The 22,529-nt window shown below is 49.7% G+C and overlaps 3 protein-coding genes across 7 annotated transcripts; 2 read left to right on the top strand and 1 right to left on the bottom strand.

Annotated features, from left to right (window-relative positions):
- The first annotated feature begins 644 nt into the window (after window positions 1–644).
- LOC121349312 (C-X-C motif chemokine 6-like) lies at window positions 645–1,460 on the top strand. Its single transcript, XM_041459582.1, has 4 exons — window positions 645–708; window positions 823–952; window positions 1,038–1,121; window positions 1,206–1,460. Exons 1-4 carry the CDS (start codon window positions 645–647, stop codon window positions 1,228–1,230), a joined length of 303 nt encoding a protein of 100 aa, XP_041315516.1. The 3' UTR covers window positions 1,231–1,460.
- A 140-nt stretch (window positions 1,461–1,600) lies between these two features.
- Window positions 1,601–3,205, top strand: LOC121349315 (interleukin-8-like). Its single transcript, XM_041459584.1, has 4 exons — window positions 1,601–1,814; window positions 2,313–2,448; window positions 2,710–2,793; window positions 2,901–3,205. The coding sequence occupies exons 1-4, from the start codon at window positions 1,757–1,759 to the stop codon at window positions 3,058–3,060; spliced, it is 438 nt and encodes a 145-aa protein (XP_041315518.1). The 5' UTR covers window positions 1,601–1,756; the 3' UTR covers window positions 3,061–3,205.
- Window positions 3,206–4,571: 1,366 nt separating this feature from the next.
- CNOT6L (CCR4-NOT transcription complex subunit 6 like) lies at window positions 4,572–22,236 on the bottom strand. Of its 5 annotated transcripts, none has more exons than XM_041459578.1 (14): window positions 22,120–22,236; window positions 12,340–12,461; window positions 12,044–12,230; window positions 11,577–11,662; window positions 11,150–11,239; window positions 10,349–10,417; window positions 9,939–10,096; window positions 9,428–9,582; window positions 9,015–9,166; window positions 8,106–8,330; window positions 7,447–7,649; window positions 7,089–7,297; window positions 6,744–6,806; window positions 4,572–4,840 (listed from the first exon to the last, which is right to left on the bottom strand). In XM_041459578.1, the coding sequence occupies exons 2-13, from the start codon at window positions 12,449–12,451 to the stop codon at window positions 6,788–6,790; spliced, it is 1,665 nt and encodes a 554-aa protein (XP_041315512.1). In that variant the 5' UTR covers window positions 12,452–12,461; window positions 22,120–22,236; the 3' UTR covers window positions 4,572–4,840; window positions 6,744–6,787. The 5 variants fall into 5 exon arrangements, with proteins under 5 accessions (XP_041315512.1, XP_041315515.1, XP_041315511.1 ...); XM_041459581.1 differs by having other exon boundaries at window positions 6,744–6,803; XM_041459577.1 differs by lacking the exon at window positions 4,572–4,840 and adding an exon at window positions 5,185–5,333.
- Window positions 22,237–22,529: the final 293 nt, after the last annotated feature.

The raw sequence follows: 22,529 nt of genomic DNA, 5'->3' as shown, positions 1-22,529 counted from the left end.
AATTTTCCCCCAGTATCCCATCTAACCCTGCCCTTTGGCATTAGGAAGCCATTCCCTCTTGTCAGGGGTCCTTCCCATCATAACCTGTTATCTCCCCTGGTGGTGATTTGAGGGCACGATATTGGTGATGGTGTGATGGGACAAACCAGCCAAAGTGCTCCACATCCAAGTGATGGAGCTGGGATTTATAGGTGGCTGTAAGGCTTTAAAAACCCATCCAGGCCAATAAGGAAATATGTCAGGAATGGGAGTTTTGGGGTAAAAAAACTCAAAAGCAAATGTCACCGGGGCGCTGCTGCGCCGTGCCTTGCAGGGGGACAAGGTGGCTGTAGGAGAAATGAGTCATACCCGATCATGCAGGACAGAAAAGCACCCCAGGCTGCTGGGGCTGTGTGTGCTAAGAACGGAGCTGGAGGAAACAACCAAGAAAGGAAGGGGAAAGCGGAGCCGGTTTCGGGAAGCCGGGCCCCTTGCCAAGCCCCAAGCCGCGTTTTATCGGCAGCATCGCAAACTCAGCGAGCGCCGTCAGCAGCAACGGGGCTCGGGCAAAACCACCGCGACCCCGGCGCCTCCCGTGCCGCCTCACTTCTCCTATTTCCCAGCTCAAATAGAGGGATGCTGCGGGGCCCGGGGCTGGGGCAGGCATGGCTCTGCGGGCAGCCCTGCTGCTGGCCGTGCTGCTGCTGTGCCACCGCCCTGGGGACGCAGGTGAGCCTCCCCTGGTGGCCCTGGGGGTTGTGCGGGCTCTGAGGGTGGGTGATGCTGGTGGGACGATGGGTGTGCCCGTGGGTGCGGTGATGCCGTGGCCGTGTGCCCCTCCAGCAATCCTGGAAGCCAACGGCAACCTGAGCTGCCGCTGCCTGAAGAGCACGCGAGCCTTCATCCCGCCGGAGAGGTACAGCAGCATCGAGGTGTGGCCCGTGGGGAGCAGCTGCCGGCGCCCCGAGGTGGTGTAAGTGACTCCCTGACCTGCTGTGGTTTCGTGTTTTCCTTGTGGGAAGGGAAGTGACGTGTCTGAAGGGTCGTGTGTTTTCTAGGGTTAAGCTCAAGAGCCTGAAGAGGGTCTGCGTGGATCCCGACACGCCTTGGATGAAGAAACTCTTGCAGGACCTCCCTCACCTGTAAGCTCCCCTTTCCCCCTGAGCACCAGGGGCATCCCGTGGGAACCTCTCTTCACACATTGCTCCCCCTTCTGCTTTTGGCAGGAGGAAGAAAAAGGCTCCCCGCTGAGGAAGCTGCCACCAGAGGCACGGCCAGATGTGCTGGGCCCAAAACTGCCTCCCTTCCCCATCCTGCTGTTGCCTTACCCCAGTCCAGAGGGGAGCATGCTTCTGCCTGAGCCCCTCTTAATGCCTTTAAACCCTTAAAAATGCCCATCCCTGCTTCCAGCCTCTCCCATCCCGAAGCCATGCGCCGGGTGTCCCTTTTGGGCACGACCCAATAAAGTGGCAGCCCTCTGTCACTGTCCCTTGCCTCCTTTCACATGGCATGCCAGGGCCTTGGGGTGGGAGGCACGGGGGGCAGCAGCCTTTGGCCAAAATCACGGCGGGTTTGAGGAGGTGTCGGCGGCGTTTTCCGCTTTTTGTGGCGGGGAGGCAGCACGTGCGGCGGGGGGGAAGGACGGCAGGGAAGTTGAGGCGTAGGGCAGCCCCTTTGTCCTCCCAATTCCCAGCCCCAGAGGGGGTTGTGAAATCCCCCCTGGGGCGAGGGGCTGGCTATAAAGCAGCCCTGGCACAGCTCGGGGTGGGCGGTGAGGATGCGGCTGCTGGCGCTGGCCCTGCTCCTGCTCCTGAGCAGCTCGGTGCCGGCGGGCGGTGAGTGCCTTTGGGTGTCTGTCCATCCGTGGCCCCTCCAAACGCCTGGACAGGGGCATTGGGAGTCCCAGATGGGGCTGAGCGTGGGTTTAGCTGCTGTGCTTTCAGTTTTTGTTCTTGCCTATCTTTGAGCTTGTTTTTTAAAGCCTGTGGCTAAGCTGGAGGGGGGTACTAGGGGTGGAGAGGGCGGGTTTTGCCTCTTGGGTTTAAGCTGCTTCTTTTTCAGATCCCCACAAAACTCAGGTTCTTGCTGGGTGGGCAATGGGTTCGATTCATAAAATGCTGGCTAAGTTTTCCAACCCTGCAGCTAAACCCCTTCCATATACAGGAAAAGAAGCTTTGAGGCTGTGCTGGGAGGGATTAGCCCTGCTGCAAACCCCACGAACAGCAGCCCGTGGGGTGTCAGGGCTGGGATGGGATAGTGGGGAGGGGGATAGTGTCCCCATGTGCCTCCCCCACGGGGGGGCGAGACCTGGTGTGGGCTGCCCTGGGGCACAGGTCTGTCGCTGGAGAGCCTGCTGACCAACATGAGGTGCAAGTGCATCAAATCCACCGCCCACGTCGTCAACCTGGGGCTGATCCTCACCATCGACGTTACCCCGCCGGGCATTCACTGCCGGAGGAAGGAGGTCATGTAAGTGCAAAGCCTGGGAACCAATCCCTGTAAATTGCTCCTTTGGGTACTGGTGTAAAAGTACATGGATGGGGCAAGCCCATAAATGTTGGGGTGACTCTTGGTCCCAGTTTCAAGCGGGTCCCTCTCTGAGTGGCTCAGGGTCATCAGGTCAAGGCCCCAAAATATTCACGCCGAGGAAGCAGGGGGGTTTTCTCTGTGGGTTAGGAAAGCTTTGGGGAAGGGACGTGCATGGGGCTGAGGGGCCTCGTGGCCTTGCAGCCTCACCCTGAAGAAGAACAGGCGGGTGTGCGTGACCCCCGAGGCGCCCTGGATCCAACTGCTCATCCACAAGCTGATGCAGAGGTATGTGATGCCCAGAGGCTGGAAAACACATCCCCCACACCTTGGCAGGACCATCCCTTCCCCTGACCCCGCCCGGTTTCCTTTCTTTCCTCCCACAAAATCTGCAGGAACGGCATCAAAAAAGCGCTGCCGCGGCTGCGGCGCGAAGCACCGTGCTGCCGGACCCCTTGGACACCCCCCACCCCGTCCCTCCCACTGGCCACATCCCAGGAATCCACGGCTATGAATCCCTCGTGGGACAGCAGTGACACAACCCCCCTGCCCTGAGACACGCTGGGTTGAGTGGCACAATGCCAGCCCTTCCTCTGCTCCGGGCAGGAGCCTTTCCCTGCTTTCCCTTCAGGCACTCGCTGCTTCCTTCCCTTTCGGGTGCCTGCGCTGTTCCCGCACACAACCATCCCGGTGGCACCAATAAAAGGATGAATGTGCTCCCCCCCTTGGCTGTGGCAGCTCTTTCTGCCTGGATTTGTGTAAAACTTGGGGTTTTTGGGGTGGGGAGGTAGGCTGGGCTGTGGCACCGCGAAGCCTTTGGCTGCTTTGCCAAGGATGCTTCGGAACACGCCGCCTTGGCTCTGCTCCGGGATTTGGTGCCTTTTCCTGACAGCTCCTGGCAGGAGCAGGTAACTGCAGGAGTTGGATAGGGTATGCTACTGCTCCAGGCTGTGGAAACTCAGAAGTGGGAAATTTCCCAGTGACTGGCTGGGGCTTTCTGTGGAGTGCCATTTCCCAGCCTGGCACAGCAATCAGTGTGCCTTGGCCACACGGACTGAGGTGACACAGGTGTCACTTGTGGCCCTGTGCAGGATTATCCCTAGTTACAATCTGCTTGGGCCATTCTAGGAGGAGGTGTTTAAGGTCTGCAGGAATCTAATTTGTGTTGCCCACCCACCGCCACCAGATGCCAAAAATGTGTCCCTAGGCAGTGGCATGCTGGGAAACACCCACCCTCTGTATCCCCTCCTTCCTGCCCGGTGCTCCTTAGGAACCACAGGAAGGATAAGAATGGTTGCAAAAGGGCTGTTTGTTGACTCCAGAAGGATGTGGGAGCACACAGGTGGATGTTTAGCCCTAGCCATCATGGGTGAGCAATATCCCATCTCCACAGCGAGCAATTTTTTTTTAAAAAAGTAATTTTTAAAGGGAAGGGAGATGTAGTTCAGGGGTTTGATGACCTCCCTTTCCCCAGCTGCCCGAAGGTCCAGGGCAAGCAGTGTTTCCTCATGCCAGAGCCCCACACTCTCCCAAATGTAAAGCAAAGCTGCTATTCCCATGAAGCAGGGTGTGAATCCCCCCAAAACTGCAGTGTAAGCACGGCCAGGAGTGACACTGCAGCTGCTCCACGTGCACTTCCACCTTCTCAGGGACGGGACCTCCCGGCTGCCAAGACAACACACAAGAAAAAATCTGATTTAAAAAACCCCTGAGCTCTCAAAGTAACCACTACAAGGTGGTGTGGGAGCCTCCAAAGAGGATGGATGAACTCCAAGCACTGGGATCACTCTCACCTTCACCATTCCCACAGGGAGGGGTTGTGCCATACCTGGATCTAGAGGTTTATAATCTCCACCTAAAATTATTTCTAATTGAACTGAGTTCTTGGTTGATGCTTGGCAGAGAGGATTAAGTGGTTCCCACCAGGTTCTCTTGGGATCTGTGTCACCTTGGAACACCAAAGGGGGAAGGGGAGGGAGCGTGACCAAACTTGTGTAAGGTTCAGTCTCCTTGCAGTGAAAGAAGGAAGCAGAAATATTCAGAAATATTTCAGCAGAAATATACAAAATTCTCTTTTTTTTATATATATATATATGTATATATATACACACACACAAAACCCCGTATCGGACAGATTCACCAGACTGAGTTGTTTTAAAAAGTTGCTTGTAGAAGGGTGTTGGATTTTGTTTTCTCTGCTGGCTTTAGGCAGTGCTGTCGCTGGGGAGTGGACACCAGGCACCGTGTTTGGGGAAGCAAACAGAGGCAGTGAGCAGCAGGGAAGGGCTTGGAGCCTTTTTTCCAGGTATTGCCTGCAACGTGCTGGGAACGGAGCCTGGGAAAAAAAAGCACCATCCCCTCACTGCTCCTGCTGGGAAGGGAGAAACAGGAGGGAGCAGCACAGGAGAGGCAGGTAAACACGTGCATTGACTAAAACATAAACCAAACTGGGGATTTTTTTTTTGTGCAATGTCTGTTAAAAAACCACTTTTATGTTAAAAACCGACGAGCGTTGGGAAGTGCAGCAGAGAAAATCCAGCGGAACACCTTCGTGCAACGGAACACTTCCATGGCTAGGAACCCAAGGAAAATCCAGCTGGAGCAGCTTACAACGTTTGCCAAGGTTTGGGTTTTCCCATCCCCGTCCTCTCCCACCCCCACATTACAAAACATTGGTGCTGGGTTTGGATTTTTATTACTAAATGGGCTCCTCTGCAGTTCATAGACAATCGCGGGCGAATCGGAAATTCCATTTTATACAAACAGCTCCAAAAATATTGGGAGTGAAGTATGGTTAGGAAACACTGCTCACGCTGGGACCACCGTGCCTGGAGGAACAGGGGAGCAGGTTAGAGCATCCCCCCACTCCCCAAAAAACATACAGCAGCTGAATACAGAAAGGTAATGTCCACAAAATTAAGTTTTTCATGCTATTCTACTTTCCAGTGCTCTCCAATCCATGTGCCATGGCCAGGTAGGGAATGCTGAGGTATATTCCAACAGAGAGACCTGCATCCAGAGGAAAATCCATCTCTGGAAAGGGCTTTCTTTTTTTTTTTTTTTTCCCCTTTTTTGTTTTTTTTTTTTTTGGTTTGCTTTGCTTTTGCACAAAGCAAGTGCTGTGCAGGACTTTTCCCCAGCTCCCATCACTTCCAATTGATCCCAGACCACAGATGACACCCCCATTTTTTAGGCACTTTTCCAAGGGAGTTGTCACTTTGCTGAACCCATTTTTGCCTTCTGGCCCACTCCACCCCCTCCCCTGGCCCCCAGTCAGAGTCAGGGAATAGTTTCTCCTCTAAGTCCAATTGATTTTTTTTTTTTTCCCCCCCTGTGGAAAATTTCCTGTGTATAAAATGACCAAGGAAATGTTTAATTAAAGAGGAACAGCCTGACTTGGCAGTTTTGCAAGACAGAAGATGGCTCTTTTGTATTTAAAACTAATTTCAAAATTCAAATTGGACTTTTTTTGAAGTATACGAATGAGACATAAATATAGGCTTATCAATCTGCTTAAAAATTTCATTCACATCATGGAAAATCTTTTTCATTTATTAAAAATATCACATTTGGAGACTAGAAACAGTAAAGTGCATGAAAAGTTTCAAATAGAAATTCAAGAAAATCTTATAGCAGCAAAAAAGCAGAATAAAGAAAAACTTAAAAACACAGACACGACCTTTTCCTATCACTGTGCCTTTTTTTTTTTAAACATTAAGCAGCCAAACAACTTAGTTTTTTTTGTTTGTTTTTTTTTTGTTTGTTTTTTTTTTCCCAGAAAATTGCATCATGTTTAATGCCTCTTGAGGCACAAGGTTTTGAACTGGCCACCCAGAGCATTAAAAGGAAAGAGAAAACAAGGATTTCCAACACGTCCAAAGAGCATTAACATTTGGGAAGGAACCAGCAGCTTTTTACTTCAGCCCTGACTGACTACAGCTCCCAAACAAATTGGAACCAGGAGGATTTAGAGCTCGAATTTGATCACAGATACTTGGCTGTCTTTGGTTTTCTGATAGTTTTGAGATGAGGGGCAGGGCCATGCTGCCAATTGTTTATAGTCAGGTATTAAGTGCTTTGCTAATGTGCAAAATTTATGTCAGATGCAGAGTTGAGTCTCCATTTTGGATTCAAACAGTATTTCTAATGTTCTTCCTACAAAACAAGCATCTCTAGTTTTGTTTTTCTTTCTCCTAAAAGGTTGGTTCAATTTGCCACGTTCTGGAAAAAAGCATTACCTTGAAATATGTTAAATGCAAGTTTTTAAATCTCTTTTGTCCATTTAGAAGTGCAGCTTCCTACTGAAAAGAAAAAGCCAGTTTAAAGTAAAATTTAAAGAAACAAAAACCCAAAACAAAACACAAACAAAAATTAAATTAAAAACCTGGAAAGGGGAACAATACTTTGGTTCCAGCCCTAGTGCCAAATGATACCAATATGCACCAAAATGTGCAAAAAATCTCTCATCAAACACATAAGGAAAGGAGCTCGAAGAAGCAGCTGAAGGTTGGCCATACTTCACTCCTATCTAGAGGGATTTACAAGTGTACAGGTCCGTGGGGCAGCCCGTGGGGCTGCACTACCTGCGGGAGGGCAGGTGCACGCCGTTCACCAGCGGCAGCAGCGGCGGCTGCAGCTCCAGCTGCGTCAGCAGCGAGAAGTGGTCCGAGGGGATGTGCGGGTGCGGGCAGCCCGTGATGTTGTTGTCCACCAGCCACTGAGGGTCCAAAGGGCCCAGCACGCCCAGCACGTTCATGTGAGTGTTGGAGTAGAAAATGTAGTCAATCACACCCTGAGGAGAGAGGGGGAGAGAGAGCGCAGTGAGGGCAGGCACCGCCCCGCATCCCATCCCGCCCCGCATCCCGCCCCGCATCCCGTGCTCATCGGCCCGGGGGCAGCCGAGGTCAGGGCACCGACAGCCTCCCGGGGAGCGGGGCTTACTTTGAAGTCGAAAGTGTAATTGGTGTAAGGCATCAGGTTGTTCTCGTAGGCGCTCTTGAGCTGGAAGCCGTGCGTGATGCGGCCCTCCGAGGCTCCGTTCTTGCCGTTGCCGCTGAAGTTCATCAGACACTCGTTGTAGCGCAGCTCCTTGAAGTCCTTGTGGTTGTCGGCTACTATGCCGTTGCTCAGGTATTCCACGACACCTGGGGGCAAGGGGAAGGGTTTAGGGAGCTGCTTGCAAAGACAGCTTTGGGGTGTTATAAACCACTAAGGCACCATGAGTTCAGAGTTAGCAAAGCAAACCCCTCTCCTTAGAAAGTCTTCATCAGGAACTCGCTTCTTTCCTACCTTCTTATTGCTGCTTCAGGCATGGATGTTTATTTAATAATGACTTATTTAAGAGCTAACTGTGCTTTTCTACACTTTTGTAGGTGCAGCCAGCTCTCCTGGAGTGTCCAGCTGAGCACGAAAAGCAGGCGACTCAGCCGGAGGGCTCGCGGTCTCTTCAGCCAGATTTCCAAAGGCAGGTGTTCCTAGGAAAGCTCTCACCCACACCTTCCCTGGGCAGTGCAAAACAACCCCCTCGCCTTCAGGGGAAAAAGTGGACCCTAACATCCTAAGAAGGTAAGTTAAAAGTCAGGCCCAACACCCAGCCTTACCTGAATCAGGCAGCGAGTTGAGATCCGCACACAGCACCAGAGGGATAGAGTTGGGATCTGCTGTCGGGCTACTGGGCCTGCTCGAGGCTTTCTCCAGGATGTTTTTCAGCTCTGAGACGAACATCATGGTCTGGATGAGTTTCACGTCTGAGTATTCGGGGTCCCAGTGCATGTGGGCATTGGCCACGATGAGCAGCTGCTTGTCCACGTGAAGCGATTTCATACCTGGGCAAACAACGGCAGCAGTGAAAGGTTCTGTGGTCCTGCTTGTTCACACTCGGGGTGTAGCTCCTCAGGGTCAGACACACCAGCAGATGGGTGTGCTTTCATTGCTTAAACCTGCTGAAATGCCCAGGGAGCTCCTTCCAGCCTCCTCTGAAGCCATGAAAACTCCCAGCCATGCAGACAGAGCAGGGCGGCAGTTTTACCCGCGCTGGAATTGTCTGCTGCATCTGATCAAACTTAATGAAAATGTGACAGTCAGTCAATCAAGAGGCAGGAAAAGATACCTGATAATCTCCTCCTTCCACATCGGTACATTAGCACTGACATCTAATCCCTGGGGGAGGGTGGAAGGAGTCAATCCAGGGGAGGAAAAGAGAGTTGAAAATAGAAGTTGAACATTGTTGCCAACTACTGGTAAGAGCAAATGTGTGTAAACACAGTGACCTTGGGAAGGCTGAGCAGCTCAAGCAGAATGTAACAGAGTAAGTAAGCGGGGATAAAAGCCTCAGAGGAGAAAAGCAAATGCTGGGCATCTTGCTGTGAGCACAACCAGACCATGTCCTCTGTGCCTGTCTGAGCCACCCATGGGCTGCACCACCAAGGGGAACGGCATGGATCACCTAGGAACAACTCGTGCCTGTCTGTGGAGCTGAGCAGCAGCGAGGACACCACAGTCATACTCACTTGCTCCAAATAATTCCTTGTGCACCTCCAACACCACGGCGACCCCGATGTTGTCCTTGGTCATCACTCTGTTCAACATGGCTTCCGAGCCCTCCGAGTTGGCCATGGCCACCTGGTTGAACTCCACCGTGTGCTTCTGCACCAGAGTGAACCTGGGCAACGGGGAGAGAACCCCAGTGAGCAGCTGTGACACTGCCCCCGTGGCAGTGTCCCCATCCCTGTCTGCTCCCACAGGCTCCCTCTCTTCCAAACCACTCCAGCTGGTTCTAGACCCGACCCGAGAGCTGCGTTTTTCTTTCTGGAAGCAGCGAAAACCCCGGGAGGCAGCTCAGGCTTTGGGAAACCTCCATCCTAATTACTGGGAGCTGTTCTGAGGTTTTAGTGTGAATTTCAGAAGCTGCTGCTGCCCTTACTTTTCCGTTTTGAAGAATATGGCGCAGCCATCCACGTGTTTTTTCTCCTGCTCCGACATGATTTTGGCACGTGACTTTGGAGAAAAGAAGCCGTCGTATCCCCGTTCTTTCAAGGCCGGCAGGAAAAGGGTGAAGTATTGCTCCGTTTCCACTTCCTGCAATTGGACACAAACACCTCAGGCTAAAGAAGTGAAGGAAACCCTTCCTTGTGCCTGCCCGGGCTTGCAGGCAGAAAAGCTGCACAGACCCATGTCCCTTCCTAGACTAACGGCCTGCTGGGAATGGATGTGCATTCCTGGAATCCCTCCCACAGGCAAAGTGACAGGTCTGTTTTGAAGAGCAGCAGACCACACCTGATGTGTCTGACACTGGAATACAGATACACAGCTTGCATTGGGACGACCTGGAATTTGCTATGGAGCACTACGGTGCTCCCAAGGGAACATTTAATCCTAAAGGTGTAGGTTGATATTTTCTGTTTCTGATGGAAAATGCAGTTATGTTTTATTACCTGAAGACTAATGATGTCTGCATCACAGTTGACTATTTCTTCCATGATTCCCTTTTTCCTGTACTCCCAGTTGAGTGCCCAGGAGGGGCAGTAGCCGTAGAGCTGCCGGGTGGCGTATTTATCACACAACACATTGTAACACATGACTGTAAATGAAGCTGCAAGGAGAGACAGAGAAAGGGAAAGGTTGTCAGCCTCTGGAGATTGTCTCTTTGGCTTGGGGAAGAGTGGCTGGAAGAGCTGTGACAAAGCCCAGCGTGGAAAAGAAATGCCCAGCGTCCCAAAAATGGTATTTACAGCACAGGTAATTTTTCTAGTACAAATGAACAAATTGCTGTTTTCACTCTGATGCAGGAAAAGGAAGCCCAGGCTAAGTTTCCCAGTGTGTCACCTTGTGAACACAGATTTACCTGAGGGCAGGATTTGGTCTCGTTCTTTTAAAGTAATCCATGGCCTTGGAGGCAGCTGCTCTGGATGAACTGCAAAAAAAAAATTAAACCAGTGATTGATTCAGAGTTTCTATTTGTAAGTTACAGTTCCTAAGTCAAAGTGATGACTGAACAATAATGTGTTTTGCATCCCCAACTCCCCGAGTCTTTAGGGGAGGCAAAAATCATTTAAAGGGGAAAAAAATTGTCATTTCTAAGATTTGTGACTATTTTTGTCTCTTCTTTTCAGATTCAGAAGCACCACCGAAATATTCCTGCACATGGAATAATCTGCTGGAGAAGGAGGGGTAAATCCTGGCATGGTTCAGCCATCCCTTCTCCAAGAACCTTGCCCTGCATCCATCATTCCTGCAGTGCCCTGACTTAGGAGACATGGAGTGGCAAAGCAGAAGGCTCAGTTACAGCAGGACTGAGGGCAGGTACTGGATGTTCTTCATGGCTTTTGTGCTTCTCGAGCTAAATTTGACATTCTGCTTGCATTCAAATGATTATTTCTGGTGGGGAGAACCAAAATGGCTTCAGCAAGGTGGGTAATTGAAGGGTTTCAGACAGAACAGGGAGAACATGTGGCTGTAACACTGGAAACCCTTAGACAGTACACATCAGCCTCTTCCACCGGGTGTGTTTTGGGATGTGACTGGAGCCACCTGCCAAAAACACTACAGCAGGGAAGGAATACTCTCCCTCCAGTGGTTCACAGTCCTGTTTTAACAGCAAATCCTACTTTTAAAGCCTTTGTGCACCACATCCCCAGGGCTGTACCTGCTAGATTGTCAAGCATGTAGTTCAGTAGCTTTCGGGTTCCGTCTGGATCCTGGTAGAGGCTGAGAATATCTTGGGATAAAGGATTGCCTGCCAACAGCACAAAACAACAGCAGGGGGATCAGCTGCCTGCCTTTCTTGAGGCTTTCCACCCAAAGAAAACCTCCCAGAAAGAGAACAGACAAATTAACTCGGCAGGTTAAAGGGTTTATTTCCCTGACTGCGGATTTGAAATGAGCTCCTGAGGAAGTTTAGCAGCATTAAGAAAGAGAAGCATTGTTCTCCCAACTGCCTGGCCATTTTGCTACCAACTTAATGCTTAAAATAACCTGTAAGAAAACCTACAGGTAACAGAGGAAGATTTTGAGGCCAGTCCCCCCTCAGATTCCCGAGAATTCATAAGAATATGGAACTGGGAAGAGCTCACCTTTCAAACCCAGGGTTTGCAGCTGGAAGAGCCGTCCAAGTTCATAAGGCAAAACCCGTAACAGATTGTTATTTAAAAGCAATTCCCTGCAGCAAATGCAAAAACACTCTGGGTGAGTATTACTGCAGAAGAAACTCCTAAGGTGCTGTACACTGCTTGTCCTCAAGAACACTTTTCACCCTGAGTTTTATTAAGGAAAGATATGCCAATCTTCCCGTGTCAAAGCATGAGTGAAATACATCCATGAGGGGGAAAAAAGCCACAAAGCCCAAGAAGAAACCAGGGATGGAAACAGTGATATATCAACAATCAGAAAAAAAGGCCAGAAGTAATTATCAGAACCAAAGCTCTGCACCATCCTGGAGTTTTTCAGAATTATTTGAAATACAGAGAAACAAACTGAAACTCTCGGTCCCGATCCCACGCTAGAGACTTTTTGTGAAGTGAACCAGAATAATTCCCCTCACCTGAGAGACACCATGTTTCCTAGTTCTGCTGGTAAACTTCTGAGTTTGTTGGATGACAGATCCAGGTAAACCAGATTGTGAAGCTTGGCAATATCAGGTGGAATGCGAGTAAGGTTGTTGTCATTGAGGTGCAGAGCAGTCAGGTGTGTCAGCGACCACAGCGACGTGCTTAAGCTCCGCACTCTCCCTGCAAGAGCAAAGCAAGGAACTGAAACACCTCTTCAGTCTGGACCCCCTCTGGATCTGGAGTGGTCTGGGGCAGCAGCTGTGGGAATTTCAACCCCAAACCAACTCACCCGAGATCTCTAATTCAGCCCAGTGCGACTTCTTCCCGTTGGCCACCTCTTCCGCCGACATGATGGTGTAAATTCTGCGAGGATCTGGAGGATCATATTTTTCCTTTGGCATCCCTGTTAGTCTGAAAGACCACCACAACTAACTGTTACTGCACAGCACTCCTTCCTTTCTGTCCTGCCACGAGCTGACCTTTCCCAGGGATACCCTGCAACACCACGTCCCAGAGTTTATGCGCAGTAGCTGTGGGACTGAATTCTGGGATGGAGAAGAGCATTTCTTCCTAGGAAGTTGGGGTTTCTGCAGTCACCTGCTGGCTTTCCCAGTTTATCCCACATAACCCACAGAGCTGTTTGCACTGTGCAGAACCTGCAGACAAGATCAGAAGCATTCTGCTGTTCCCAGATTGTTCCCTCCTATAGCTTGCACAGGGAACTAAGGATTGAAGGGAAGGCTCTTAACTTCTACTTACAAAGTCTCACTACTCCACTGCTCCAAATTGCAAATTAGCTCCATTTCCCCATTAACTATCCAGCTTTTGTGTTCTGTGCTTTTTCATCCTCGGGATTAGTCAAGACCTTTGTATTCCTAATGGCCCAGGAGCCATAAAAAGAGCTCAGGTAAAGCTCCCATTTAGCAGTTCTGGGGCACAAAGGGCTCCAGCCCAGTGCAAAATGTGAATATCAGAAGCCTAAGGATGAGCCTGTGCACACCACATTCATCCAATTGTCCTGACTGTCAGAAGGGAGCTCTGATGTCCCATTCAAAAACCATCCACTTGCCAGGGGACACAGGGAGAGGTTTTATTCCATGCCTCCCTAGGCTGTTGTGCTGAGCAGGGCTGATTTAAAAACACAGTATTAACCAAATTTGCTGGTCTTTTCCTCCCCAGACACACAAAATCCACGAGCCTTGACTTCATCCAAATCCAAAGCAGCTGCTCCAGAGGATGCAGCTCTTCCCTCATCCAGACTCTCCTCCAGCCAGCTGCAGTAGGTGTGAAGCTCCTCAAACAGCTCCAACCTGAATTTGAGGTAACAAGCTGAGGGTTCTGCTCAGCAAGTCCAGCTAACCAACGATGCCACTTTCCCTCTACGAGGGTCAAGTCCTGCAGGGTTTTCCAGCTGATGCTGACAGCCATTCCAGCGTTCTGGCACACAGCAGGAGCTGTCAGGGCTGTCCCCCTGCCAAGGGGCTCAGTTACAGGGCTGCTGCTTCCCTTCCCTGACCAAGGCCTAAGGAAACTGCAGGGGCAAATGTGAGCCCCACATCTAATTATAGCCCCCTGTCACTTCCAGGTGAGGTCACATGGCCAGCAGAGCTACGGGATAAGAGGATTCTGTGCTCACACTGCCTGGCACGGGGCCATGAAGGGAACCAGTTACTTAAGGACACGGGGTTACACCTGAAATGCTTCCATCTTTGCTCCAGAACCCCAAAATCACAACAGCCTTTTCCCCCCACGCAAGCAGGCTGCGCTTCGGGAGTGCCAAATCTCTGCTGCTTGGGTTTTGCTGGGTTTATCTTGGCTCTTCAGGTGCTGGTGTGAAAGTGGGCAGCACTTGAACAGACTCCTCACAGCCCTGCCAGGCCACAGGAGCCCTGTTCCACCTGCCCTTGCTGCTTCATCTGTCAGAGCTCAAACTGATCTACGGCACTTGGACCCAAGGCACAGCAAGCTTTGCTGTCCAAACCCAGGATTTGGGTGAGTGCTCTGTGCTGAAGTCCTTAAAACCACGGTGCTGAGACCTCCTGAGCCACCCCCTGTCATCCACACCAGCCCAGAGATGCCCAGTGAGCCCCTGACAGCATCTGAAAGCTGCAGGACTGCTCCTTGGCAAATAAATGATGTTGAAATACAGAGGTGCTGTGCCAGTGCAGAGCAATGTGTGGCCATCAGGGCTTTCCAGAGGAGCGAGCCCTGAGCTGGGAGGCAAAGGACACGAGCATTTTTCAGCTGTTAGTCACTTGAATATTGCTTTGAAATCGTGGTGAGTCAAACAGGCAGCAGTGTCATTGCCACAGTTACAGAAAGGGGAAAACAAACCTAAATCAAATGCATTTTTTTTTTTTCTGTCTGTCCTTCTGCATCACAGCAACATTGAGCAAGACCTGAAAGTCACCGTGTGTAATTTTGTTCTTAGGCAAAAAATGGATTCTGCCTGGGCTCCCAACTCCTGCCATTCCTATCTCCCACTCTGCTTTTCCTGGAACTAAAACAATATCCAGAAATCCCAACCTGGTTTTGCTCAATCTTCATGGAACCACACTGAGTTCCCTGGATCTGTGAGCTCCAAAATCCGATGCGCGTCAGTGCAAATTCTGGCAGGCTTTTCTCCTAAAGGCTCCCCTTGGAAAACTTCTGAAGCTACTAAAACTTGCTCTCTGCTACAGATCCAGCCCTGATTTCATGTAAATTAAACACAGAATCTCTTCCTCGTTTTGTGTCAATTACAGAAATCCTGGAGATGAGGACATCAGTGCTTTAGTAAGAACAATATTTAAACTCTGGGGGTTCCTAATGGAACTCTTTTGGTCCAAAAAACCCAGAGGGGACTGGCAGAGCAGGATTACTCAGCTGTAACCCTAAGTGTGGTCCTGGGTGAGCCTAAGCAGCTCTCTGAGGTGGATATAAAAGGGCCAAGGGCAGGTACTGTGTTTAAGTCTGTGCCTGCCTTTTCCTTGGACTTTTGGAGTTTTATGCTGTTTTATTTGCTGGGCTGTTTTTGTGTATGAGGCATGCTGACTATCATTTGAAGCCTGGAGAAAAGAAATGAGTAATGGAACGCTGCTGAAGGTGTGAAGAGTGTCAGACAGCAAAGGCTGAGCTACTGGGTTGCAGCAGAGGCTTTTAATATGAAGAAATGTTTTTTTGGGCAGCAAACAACAGGAACTTCTGGCTTTCAAGCACACATTCCCTTTCCCAAAGAGTGTAGAAGGTGCAATTCTTAAATTGCAGTGCCCAAAAGCTGTTTGATACTTCAGTGCCTAAATGAGGAGGCAAATGGAGAAGAGCTGTGCCTGCCTCCTGCTGCAGCCCTGTGACATTCTTTGTGATCCTCTCCTTTTCCCCCCAGCCTCTGCACACGGCTGAGTCAAGCTGCCAAAAAACATTTTGGAAGCCATCCAGCAGCCAGGCCTGAGTGGCTCTTCCTTCCTGTGAGCACAGCTGAGTGTCCATCCCCTCCCATCTGGTGATCCCTCCCAGGAATTAGGCGCGTGCTGGCTGCCGGGGCGCGCGCGTGTGTACGCGCACGTTGTCCGACGCCGGGCGGCTGGGCTGGGAGCTCCCAAACGGCACCCTCTGCGTCTCTTCTTCGTCTCCATGGCCATTTCTGTGCTTTGGAGTCAGGCCTGAGTGGCTGCAGAGGCTGCTTGTCTGCTCTGCTCTGCTTCTGGGGGAGTGTGGCAAAAGTTTCTCCATTTCGGGCTGCCAATAGGCACAAGCACAAAAACTGGGTTTCCTCCAATGTGGGGCAGGAAAATCAGCTGATTGTTCAAGGGTATGGTGAGGGGATTCAAAGAAACCTGCCGGGGCTGGGGTGTGTGCAGATGTGTTAGCTTAAGGTAAACTATTTGCTATATCCCTGTATACAGCATCTAGGGTGTGTAAATCAGCAAGAAAATATTGGGGAATGGGGAATTCTGGTGGTCTTCAGCATGGATCTGAGCTTTTGTCGTGGTGCTTTCCTGCAGGACTGTGTCCAACCACCTCTGTGTACACCAAGAATTCAAGGAGCAACCTGAGTCTGCCCTCCCAGGTACTGTGTCTTTCCAGCTTCTTATTCCAAGTACCCTGACTGGGGATAGAGATTAGCAGGGAACCAAATATAAATGCCTCATCATGTTTTTTTAATTAAAAAAAATAATCCCTCAAACAATTCCAAAACAATGTTTGGGGAGATTTGAAAGAATCCCTAAGGGAAGTCTGACACAGAGCACGAGGGAATTCAAGCTGGGACTAGGGAAAGGTAAGAGGTAACCAGGAACCTGCAGCTGGCAGTAAATTCAGTGGTGCTGGGGTCCCAGGGGGGCTCCACGTTATTTCTTTGAGCCCAGAGAAGCACAGACAAGTCAGAAGCAAAGAGCAAAAGCCAAGGGGAGGAGTGGGAAGGAAGGGAACGAGCTGTGTTTCATTAATTCCAGAGCCAACTGGCACTCACTTGATGGAAATGCTAATTGTCCCACTGACATACACCCACTAGTTATTCCCCTCATTCCCTCACCTCCTCTAAATGAAGCAGCCTTTTCTTAAATCACAGGTAACACAAGCATATCCAGGTTTCCACCCTTCCTCTTCCTCCGTGTCACGCCCCCACTTACAGGACCAGCTGAACTATTTACTGCATGGAAACCCTACACAGCTGCTTTTTACTGATGTGCTTGCTTTAGAGTCACTCCTCACTGCAAAGGAACAGTTCCTCCCTGCTGGAAGCAGCCTGTTACCTCTCAGAAGAGTGCATGACAACTCCTGGATAGCTCACTGTGTCTGCAGGTGCCTTTTACCCTTTGTGCTTCCAGAGCTGCTTCACGTGCAAACACAGGGCAGGCTGCTCCCCAAAACAAGGCTCTGCTTACCAGAAATGCAAGCAAGGGGCCACTGTAGGGCAAGAAGCGTTCCCAGCAGCCAGCCTGTAAATAAATGTCATCAGAAGCCCCCAAAGGGCTGGTTTAAACAGCGTGCTTGTGTAAATAAATAAGTATCTTGCACTGTTTCAGAGAAATGACCCATTTGCAATGCTGCTCCATCCCCTGGGGAGTGCTGGGCTTCTAATGAGATCCAGGACAGAGTGGCTTAAAGGATTAGGAGCTGGTCACCGAGAGTGTGGGGAAGGAAGGAACCAGCGCTGGATCAAGACAAAACACCGGCCTGGGCTGCGGGCATGGCAGAGAAGCAGCCAGGTATGGCTGCAGCTTAAAGCAGGGAGTTTTCCTGGGATTGGGGAGACACAGAACTGCCAACAGCACGGGCAGAGTGAGCTGGCAAGGCTGTGGTGTGCCAGTGTCCCTCTGAGCCGGGAGGGGAAGGGCTGCTCTGCTGACAAGGCTGATTTACACCCATTCAGTCACTCCGAAATGACCCAGACCTGCTCAGGCTGTGCCTCACTCAGCTCCTCAGGATCAATACCTGGAGAGGAGTCAGCTATTGACCTCGTTTTTGAGCAAAACTACACGGGGAATTCCGAATCCATGCACGCTGAGGTCTTCTCAATGAAGCAAGCCTAAGATACCAAGCTGGAATCATCAATACCCTTTCGTCCTTCAAAGCAAAGTTTGGGCTAGGAGGAAAGAAATGAGATTATTTCCACAGCCACGGTGTCATCTTCCCTTTTCAGTGGGAGACTGCCAGCACTTCCACAAAATAAGCAAAGCCCAGCAACACTTCAGTTACTCTGCCTCAACAATCCAAAGAAATCTGCCACTGAAAAACTGAATTCAAACAGCTTTAGGGTTAGAAGGCTTGCCTTGTTCAACCACAGGTGAGTTTGGATGAGTCAGAGCTCAAGATTTTAAAAGGAAGGAGGAGAAAAAGAAAAAAAAGAGCCAAAGGAAAAAGCACACACTGATAGTGGAAACTGTTTTGCAATCACTGGCACAATAAATGAGCCTTTTCAGCCTGAACAGGCCACAGGATGCTGCACTAGTGCTCAAAGTAGCTGGGCTTGTATGCTCAGAGAAGAGAGAAGGGATCTGTTAAAAAACCCAGTTTATAGGAATAAACCCTCTTCTCCAGAGGGTGTGTTTAAATGTACTTTGCATTAAAAAAAAAAAAAGTTTGCCTAATAGCCTGAGCAAAGCATATTATTTGCATATTGAAAGATAGTTCAGCTGCTTCTGTATCTGATTATCCCAGTCTTTCCCGTGAGCACTTCCACCTTACTTAAACTTCCAAACAGAATCCCACACTGGTTTGGGCTGGAGGAGACCTTTAAGCCCATCCAGTTCCATCCCCTGCCATGGGCAGGGACACCTTCCACTGTCCCAGGCTGCTCCAAGCCCTGTCCAGCCTGGCCTTGGACATTTCCAGGGATCCTGGGGCAGGCACAGCTTCTCTGGGCTGCCTGCTCCACAAGAGAGGCTCAGCTTGTGTGGGCTCCTCTGTTCAGCCACGTGAAGGGATTTCACCTAAAGGCAGGGAATACCTTTGGCAAGTTTTGCTGTAGCTTTTCAAACAGGTTGGTTTTCTGCTGTTTCTTAACCTACTGGCAGGTGAGAGCTTAATTACAGAGCTCTCTGAAAGGAAGCTGAAGAAGAAAATGCAGTCCAAAGGGCTGCTGCTACCTCCCCTGCTGTACAGAAATGCAGAGTAAAGGAAGAGCACAGACACAGTGGGTAGGTCAAGAGGCAGGTAAGGATTCAGGAATGCTGGAGCCTTGTTGACAGCCTGAGCTTTTCAACCAGGTAATTTTCCAAGCAGAAAATACTTGTGAGTTATAGTCATCTCCCCACGTCCAGGGTTGTTTTGTTCAGACATGCAGCTGCCACGAAATAAATGGCCAGTGACTTAAAACTGAATTATTCCCCCTTTACCTGCACAGGAAGCACCTGGGGGTTCCTAGAGCAGGCAGGAAAACACCTTGCAAAAAAAACCACCTAGTCTCAAACCTCCTGGTCTGTCCACAGGTCTCAAAATATTCAATAGATGTGCTTCTCATGCACTCCAAGCATTCCTAATTCTTCTCCTTCCCTGTCTTTTGCTCCAGACTAAGGAGGAGGAGGAAGAGGCTCCTTGCACAGGTACAAACACGTCCCTGGAGACTGACCTGCTCCCAGTGGCAAGATGTGACTTGGATGGAGGGGAAAAAAAGGTAAGGCCAGCTCTTCCTGGCACCTGGGAATGTTCTGGTATGTGAGAAGTCACCTGGGCCTGCTTTCCTTTTGCTTTCTTAACCTTCCAGAACAAAGAGGGATTCAAGGAAAGGCGTTCACAAGTGGGAATTTTGCCTGGGCAGCCGTTCATCCTGTGCTAGCTCTTTCCCACTGCCAGGGCCAGTTGTAAATTAATGTAACACAAGAAGTAGAAATTGAATTTTGAGCTATAGAGAAGCGGGAAGAGCGAAGGGTATTCTCCACGTGTCGAGGCTGACTCAGGATAAAAGACTTTTTTTTTGGTGATATACATCCCCCCTTGTGATCTCACACAGGAAGCAAAGCATACAAAGTATGTTTTCTGATTTTCCCCCTTTCTCAGTTTTCCTGGGAGCATCCTATGGAAAAAAAAGAGCTACAAATCTGCAGAAGGAGGGCTTCAGCACTCTCTTTAGATGGTGCTTAAATCCAGAGCCTTTTGAAAGGGCCTTTAGATTGATTTCTTAGGAAGAAAAAAAAAAAATAGAAAGAAAGCAAAACTAATTTGTGATTAGAAGGCACAAAGATGTCCACTCAGATGGAAGCATTCCTGAAAAGCAAGGGGAAAACTACCCGAGCAATTCATTCAGCTGCCCTAAAGGGTAAACAGCAAACTTGAACACCAGCCACAAAGCCTGATTATTATTAACAGCTTGACCAAAAGCTTATGGGTTTTGTACTTTCCTTTGTACTCCTGGAATCTGGTGAACTTAAAAAAACGTGTTTGACACCAAAGCAAGGAGGAGGGTGCCTCTGCAGCAACACAAGGCTAAACATTCCTCCCTCTCCTGCAGCCAGCCCAGCTGCCTCAGCCCAGGAACTTTTTCTGCCTTTAAAAAAATCATGTAAAATGTTTAATTGGGCCTTCCCTTCCAGGCTGTTGGAAGCAGCAGTGTGGGGAGCTGTTGACCTGGAGAGCTAATTGTGGAAGGGCTGGTGGCCAGGATAAAGGAGCTTTGCTTTGCATTCCTGTTCCCAGCACAGCCCCTGGAGAGTACAGGTGGGTGCAGAACCTGGGAAGGGGAAAAGCCCACGGGGACAAGAGCTGCCTCCATAAAAATTCCTGCTGCTCCTGGCTGAGGGCACAAGAGGTTTCCCTTCATGCTTTGTGTAGGGTAAGGAATAATCCAGATTCAAATCAACAAGGGATGGTGGCAGGGTGTTCTGAAGGATTTGTCTCTTCACGTCTGAAATTTCCCAACCCTCCAGCTGCAAGTGGGGGGAACCCAAAACTGAACTCCTGCTGAAGGGAAAATCTTAATTTTAGAACATGCACTTACACCCCAGCCTTCATACCCTGCAAATCTGCATCTGGAGTCCCACAGCCCTTTTATTCACATTTCTTCTGTCTTTCTCAGAAAAACCACCAAGCAGAATGGGGAAGACAGTACACCCCACCCAGGTGGATGCTGAGCACAAGTGGTGCTGTGCACTCATAAACTGCACTAATGATTGCCCTCAGGAAATGCCAGAGCAGGGCTGAGCTCACACGACCTACAAACTGTGGTTAAATTACTCCCAGCAGCTCACTGGGCTGCTTTTCTCTCCCCTGCTCTGGGTGCAGCTCCCAAAATCCCTGACTGCACCTGACTGGGAGCTGCAATTGCCCGGAGCTGCTTTTTGTTCATCCTGGAGCATTTTGCTAAGTGCTGGTTGGACATCTCCCCCTCCAAGGGATAAAATGTGTTCCTTTATCCCTGTGCAGGACAGCACACAGAGCATCTCTGCCTGTCTTTCATCCTGTTTTCCATGAGCACCTGCCCAGTCGCTTCCTGGTGCTGGCTGAACGCTCCTGAAGTGACATCTCTGTCAGGAGATGCCCAAGAAACTGCAAAAGCTGTTCTTCTAGCCAGGATTCCAGGAAAATTTTCTTCCAGTGCTCCCTTTTACTTAGAGTAACTTCAGTTTGGTGTTTGTTTTTGTTTTGAGAGGGGTGTGGGTTTTTTTTTTTTTTGTTTTAAAATCATTAGAGGTGAGATGGAGAAGCTGCACAGACAAATCACTGGAAAGCCAAAGAATTAATCAGAAGGTGAAGTTACACCACACTGTCACTGCAACAAGCACCCAAGCCTGCCATCAAGAGAACCACAGAATCTGGACAAAAAAAAAAGTGTTACAAGAGGCTTAGCATTTAATGCTCTAAAGCACTAAATCCACAGCAAATCCTCCTGAATCTAAATATGCCTAAGACATATTTTAACTTTAATTTTTTTTTTTTTAAAGTTTTCACAAATGCCATCTTATGCTCCCAAAAAACTAAGCTCCACTGGTACTTTTGCTCTCTCAGTAGTCTGCAAATCAGGTTACAGTCCCGTGCCTCGAGAGCCCTCTTGGCACTGCCCAAACCTCTTTCCACTAAACAGTGAGCAAGTAAAAAGCAAGCACTTATTTGGATTTATCTCCCCTTTTAAGCCCAAGTAACCCAAATATGTCCAGCAGATTACAGCTGATAGAAGCAGAATTTCTGGGGGTGGTTCAAGAAAGTTTGCCTGGAAATTATGCACATTACTGATGGATAATTTTATCACCTAAAACCTTGGGGAGGGTTTTAATAAGAAGAAATACATCCCTCCATTTGTGCACATGGACTCAAAGAAAAAAGCCAGTGGCTGCTGTGATCTACCTAACTCCAAGTCTTAATTCTTGGTGGTTTAGATTTAAATTTAAGTAGAGGCTTACCCAGTGTGGAAATTAATTAATTTTTCTCCACTGGTGCTTTTTTATTCTCCTGATAAGAGAGACACACACACACCTTGGGATCACTTTCTGGCTTCTTTCTCCCAGGACTGGTGTGAAAGCTAAACTTGGTCAAAAGCCTGCCTGGCTTTTTGCAAAACCACGGCTGCTCATGGGAAACAACACAATGCTCCCAGTTTCTCCCAAGAAATGGAAGCTTCATCCCATGGAAAGAGAATGCCCATAACGTCACTTACTTCCACAAGAGAATTCCCACTGCAAACGTGACGGGGCTCCTACAGGTTCTGGATGGGAAGAGGAGAGCCAAACGTGGCAAGTACACCTGGAGCAACTTTTCCTTCCCTTCCCTTCCCCTTCCTTCCCAGGCAGGCAGGTGAATGCCTGAGCAGGCTCCATCCCTGGAAGCAGCTCTGCTCCCAGGGCCAGGGAAACACCCTCCAGGCAAGGCAAACAAGCTCTATCAGTAAGAGTGCACTTGTGCAGATAACTGCTCCTGCAGCTGGGACTGCTGCTGGCACAGCTCTGGTGGCAGTCACGGGTGGGAAACTCCACAGCCAGGGATCTGCAAAGTTCTGCCTTTTCCCTGCTGCAGCCAGGGTGAGTTTGTCCAGCCCTCAGCTCGGCTCTGGCCTTCCAAGGGTGGCAG

Source organism: Pyrgilauda ruficollis, unplaced genomic scaffold (genome assembly GCF_017590135.1).
Source record: "Pyrgilauda ruficollis isolate IOZ18807 unplaced genomic scaffold, ASM1759013v1 scaffold139, whole genome shotgun sequence".
In the NCBI taxonomy this organism is placed as follows: Eukaryota; Metazoa; Chordata; class Aves; order Passeriformes; family Passeridae; genus Pyrgilauda; species Pyrgilauda ruficollis.
The sequence above is the reverse complement of the archived record's forward strand: the minus strand, read 5'-3'. Positions and strand labels throughout refer to the sequence as shown.

What these genes read in the sequence shown, in the direction of transcription:
- LOC121349312 (XM_041459582.1), top strand. Translation starts at nt 645, where the DNA reads ATGGCTCTGCGGGCAGCCCTGCTGCTGGCCGTGCTGCTGCTGTGCCAC. An exon ending in CCACCGCCCTGGGGACGCAG is followed by an intron (nt 709 to 822) that starts GTGAGCCTCCCC and finishes GTGCCCCTCCAG; the next exon opens with CAATCCTGGAAGCCAACGGC. An exon ending in TGCCGGCGCCCCGAGGTGGT is followed by an intron (nt 953 to 1,037) that starts GTAAGTGACTCC and finishes TGTGTTTTCTAG; the next exon opens with GGTTAAGCTCAAGAGCCTGA.
- LOC121349315 (XM_041459584.1), top strand. Translation starts at nt 1,757, where the DNA reads ATGCGGCTGCTGGCGCTGGCCCTGCTCCTGCTCCTGAGCAGCTCGGTG. An exon ending in TGCCGGAGGAAGGAGGTCAT is followed by an intron (nt 2,449 to 2,709) that starts GTAAGTGCAAAG and finishes GTGGCCTTGCAG; the next exon opens with CCTCACCCTGAAGAAGAACA. An exon ending in ATCCACAAGCTGATGCAGAG is followed by an intron (nt 2,794 to 2,900) that starts GTATGTGATGCC and finishes CAAAATCTGCAG; the next exon opens with GAACGGCATCAAAAAAGCGC.
- CNOT6L (XM_041459578.1), bottom strand. Translation starts at nt 12,451, where the DNA reads ATGCCAAAGGAAAAATATGATCCTCCAGATCCTCGCAGAATTTACACC. An exon ending in GGCTGAATTAGAGATCTCGG is followed by an intron (nt 12,231 to 12,339) that starts GTGAGTTGGTTT and finishes TTGCTCTTGCAG; the next exon opens with GGAGAGTGCGGAGCTTAAGC. An exon ending in GCAAACCCTGGGTTTGAAAG is followed by an intron (nt 11,240 to 11,576) that starts GTGAGCTCTTCC and finishes TGCTGTTGGCAG; the next exon opens with GCAATCCTTTATCCCAAGAT.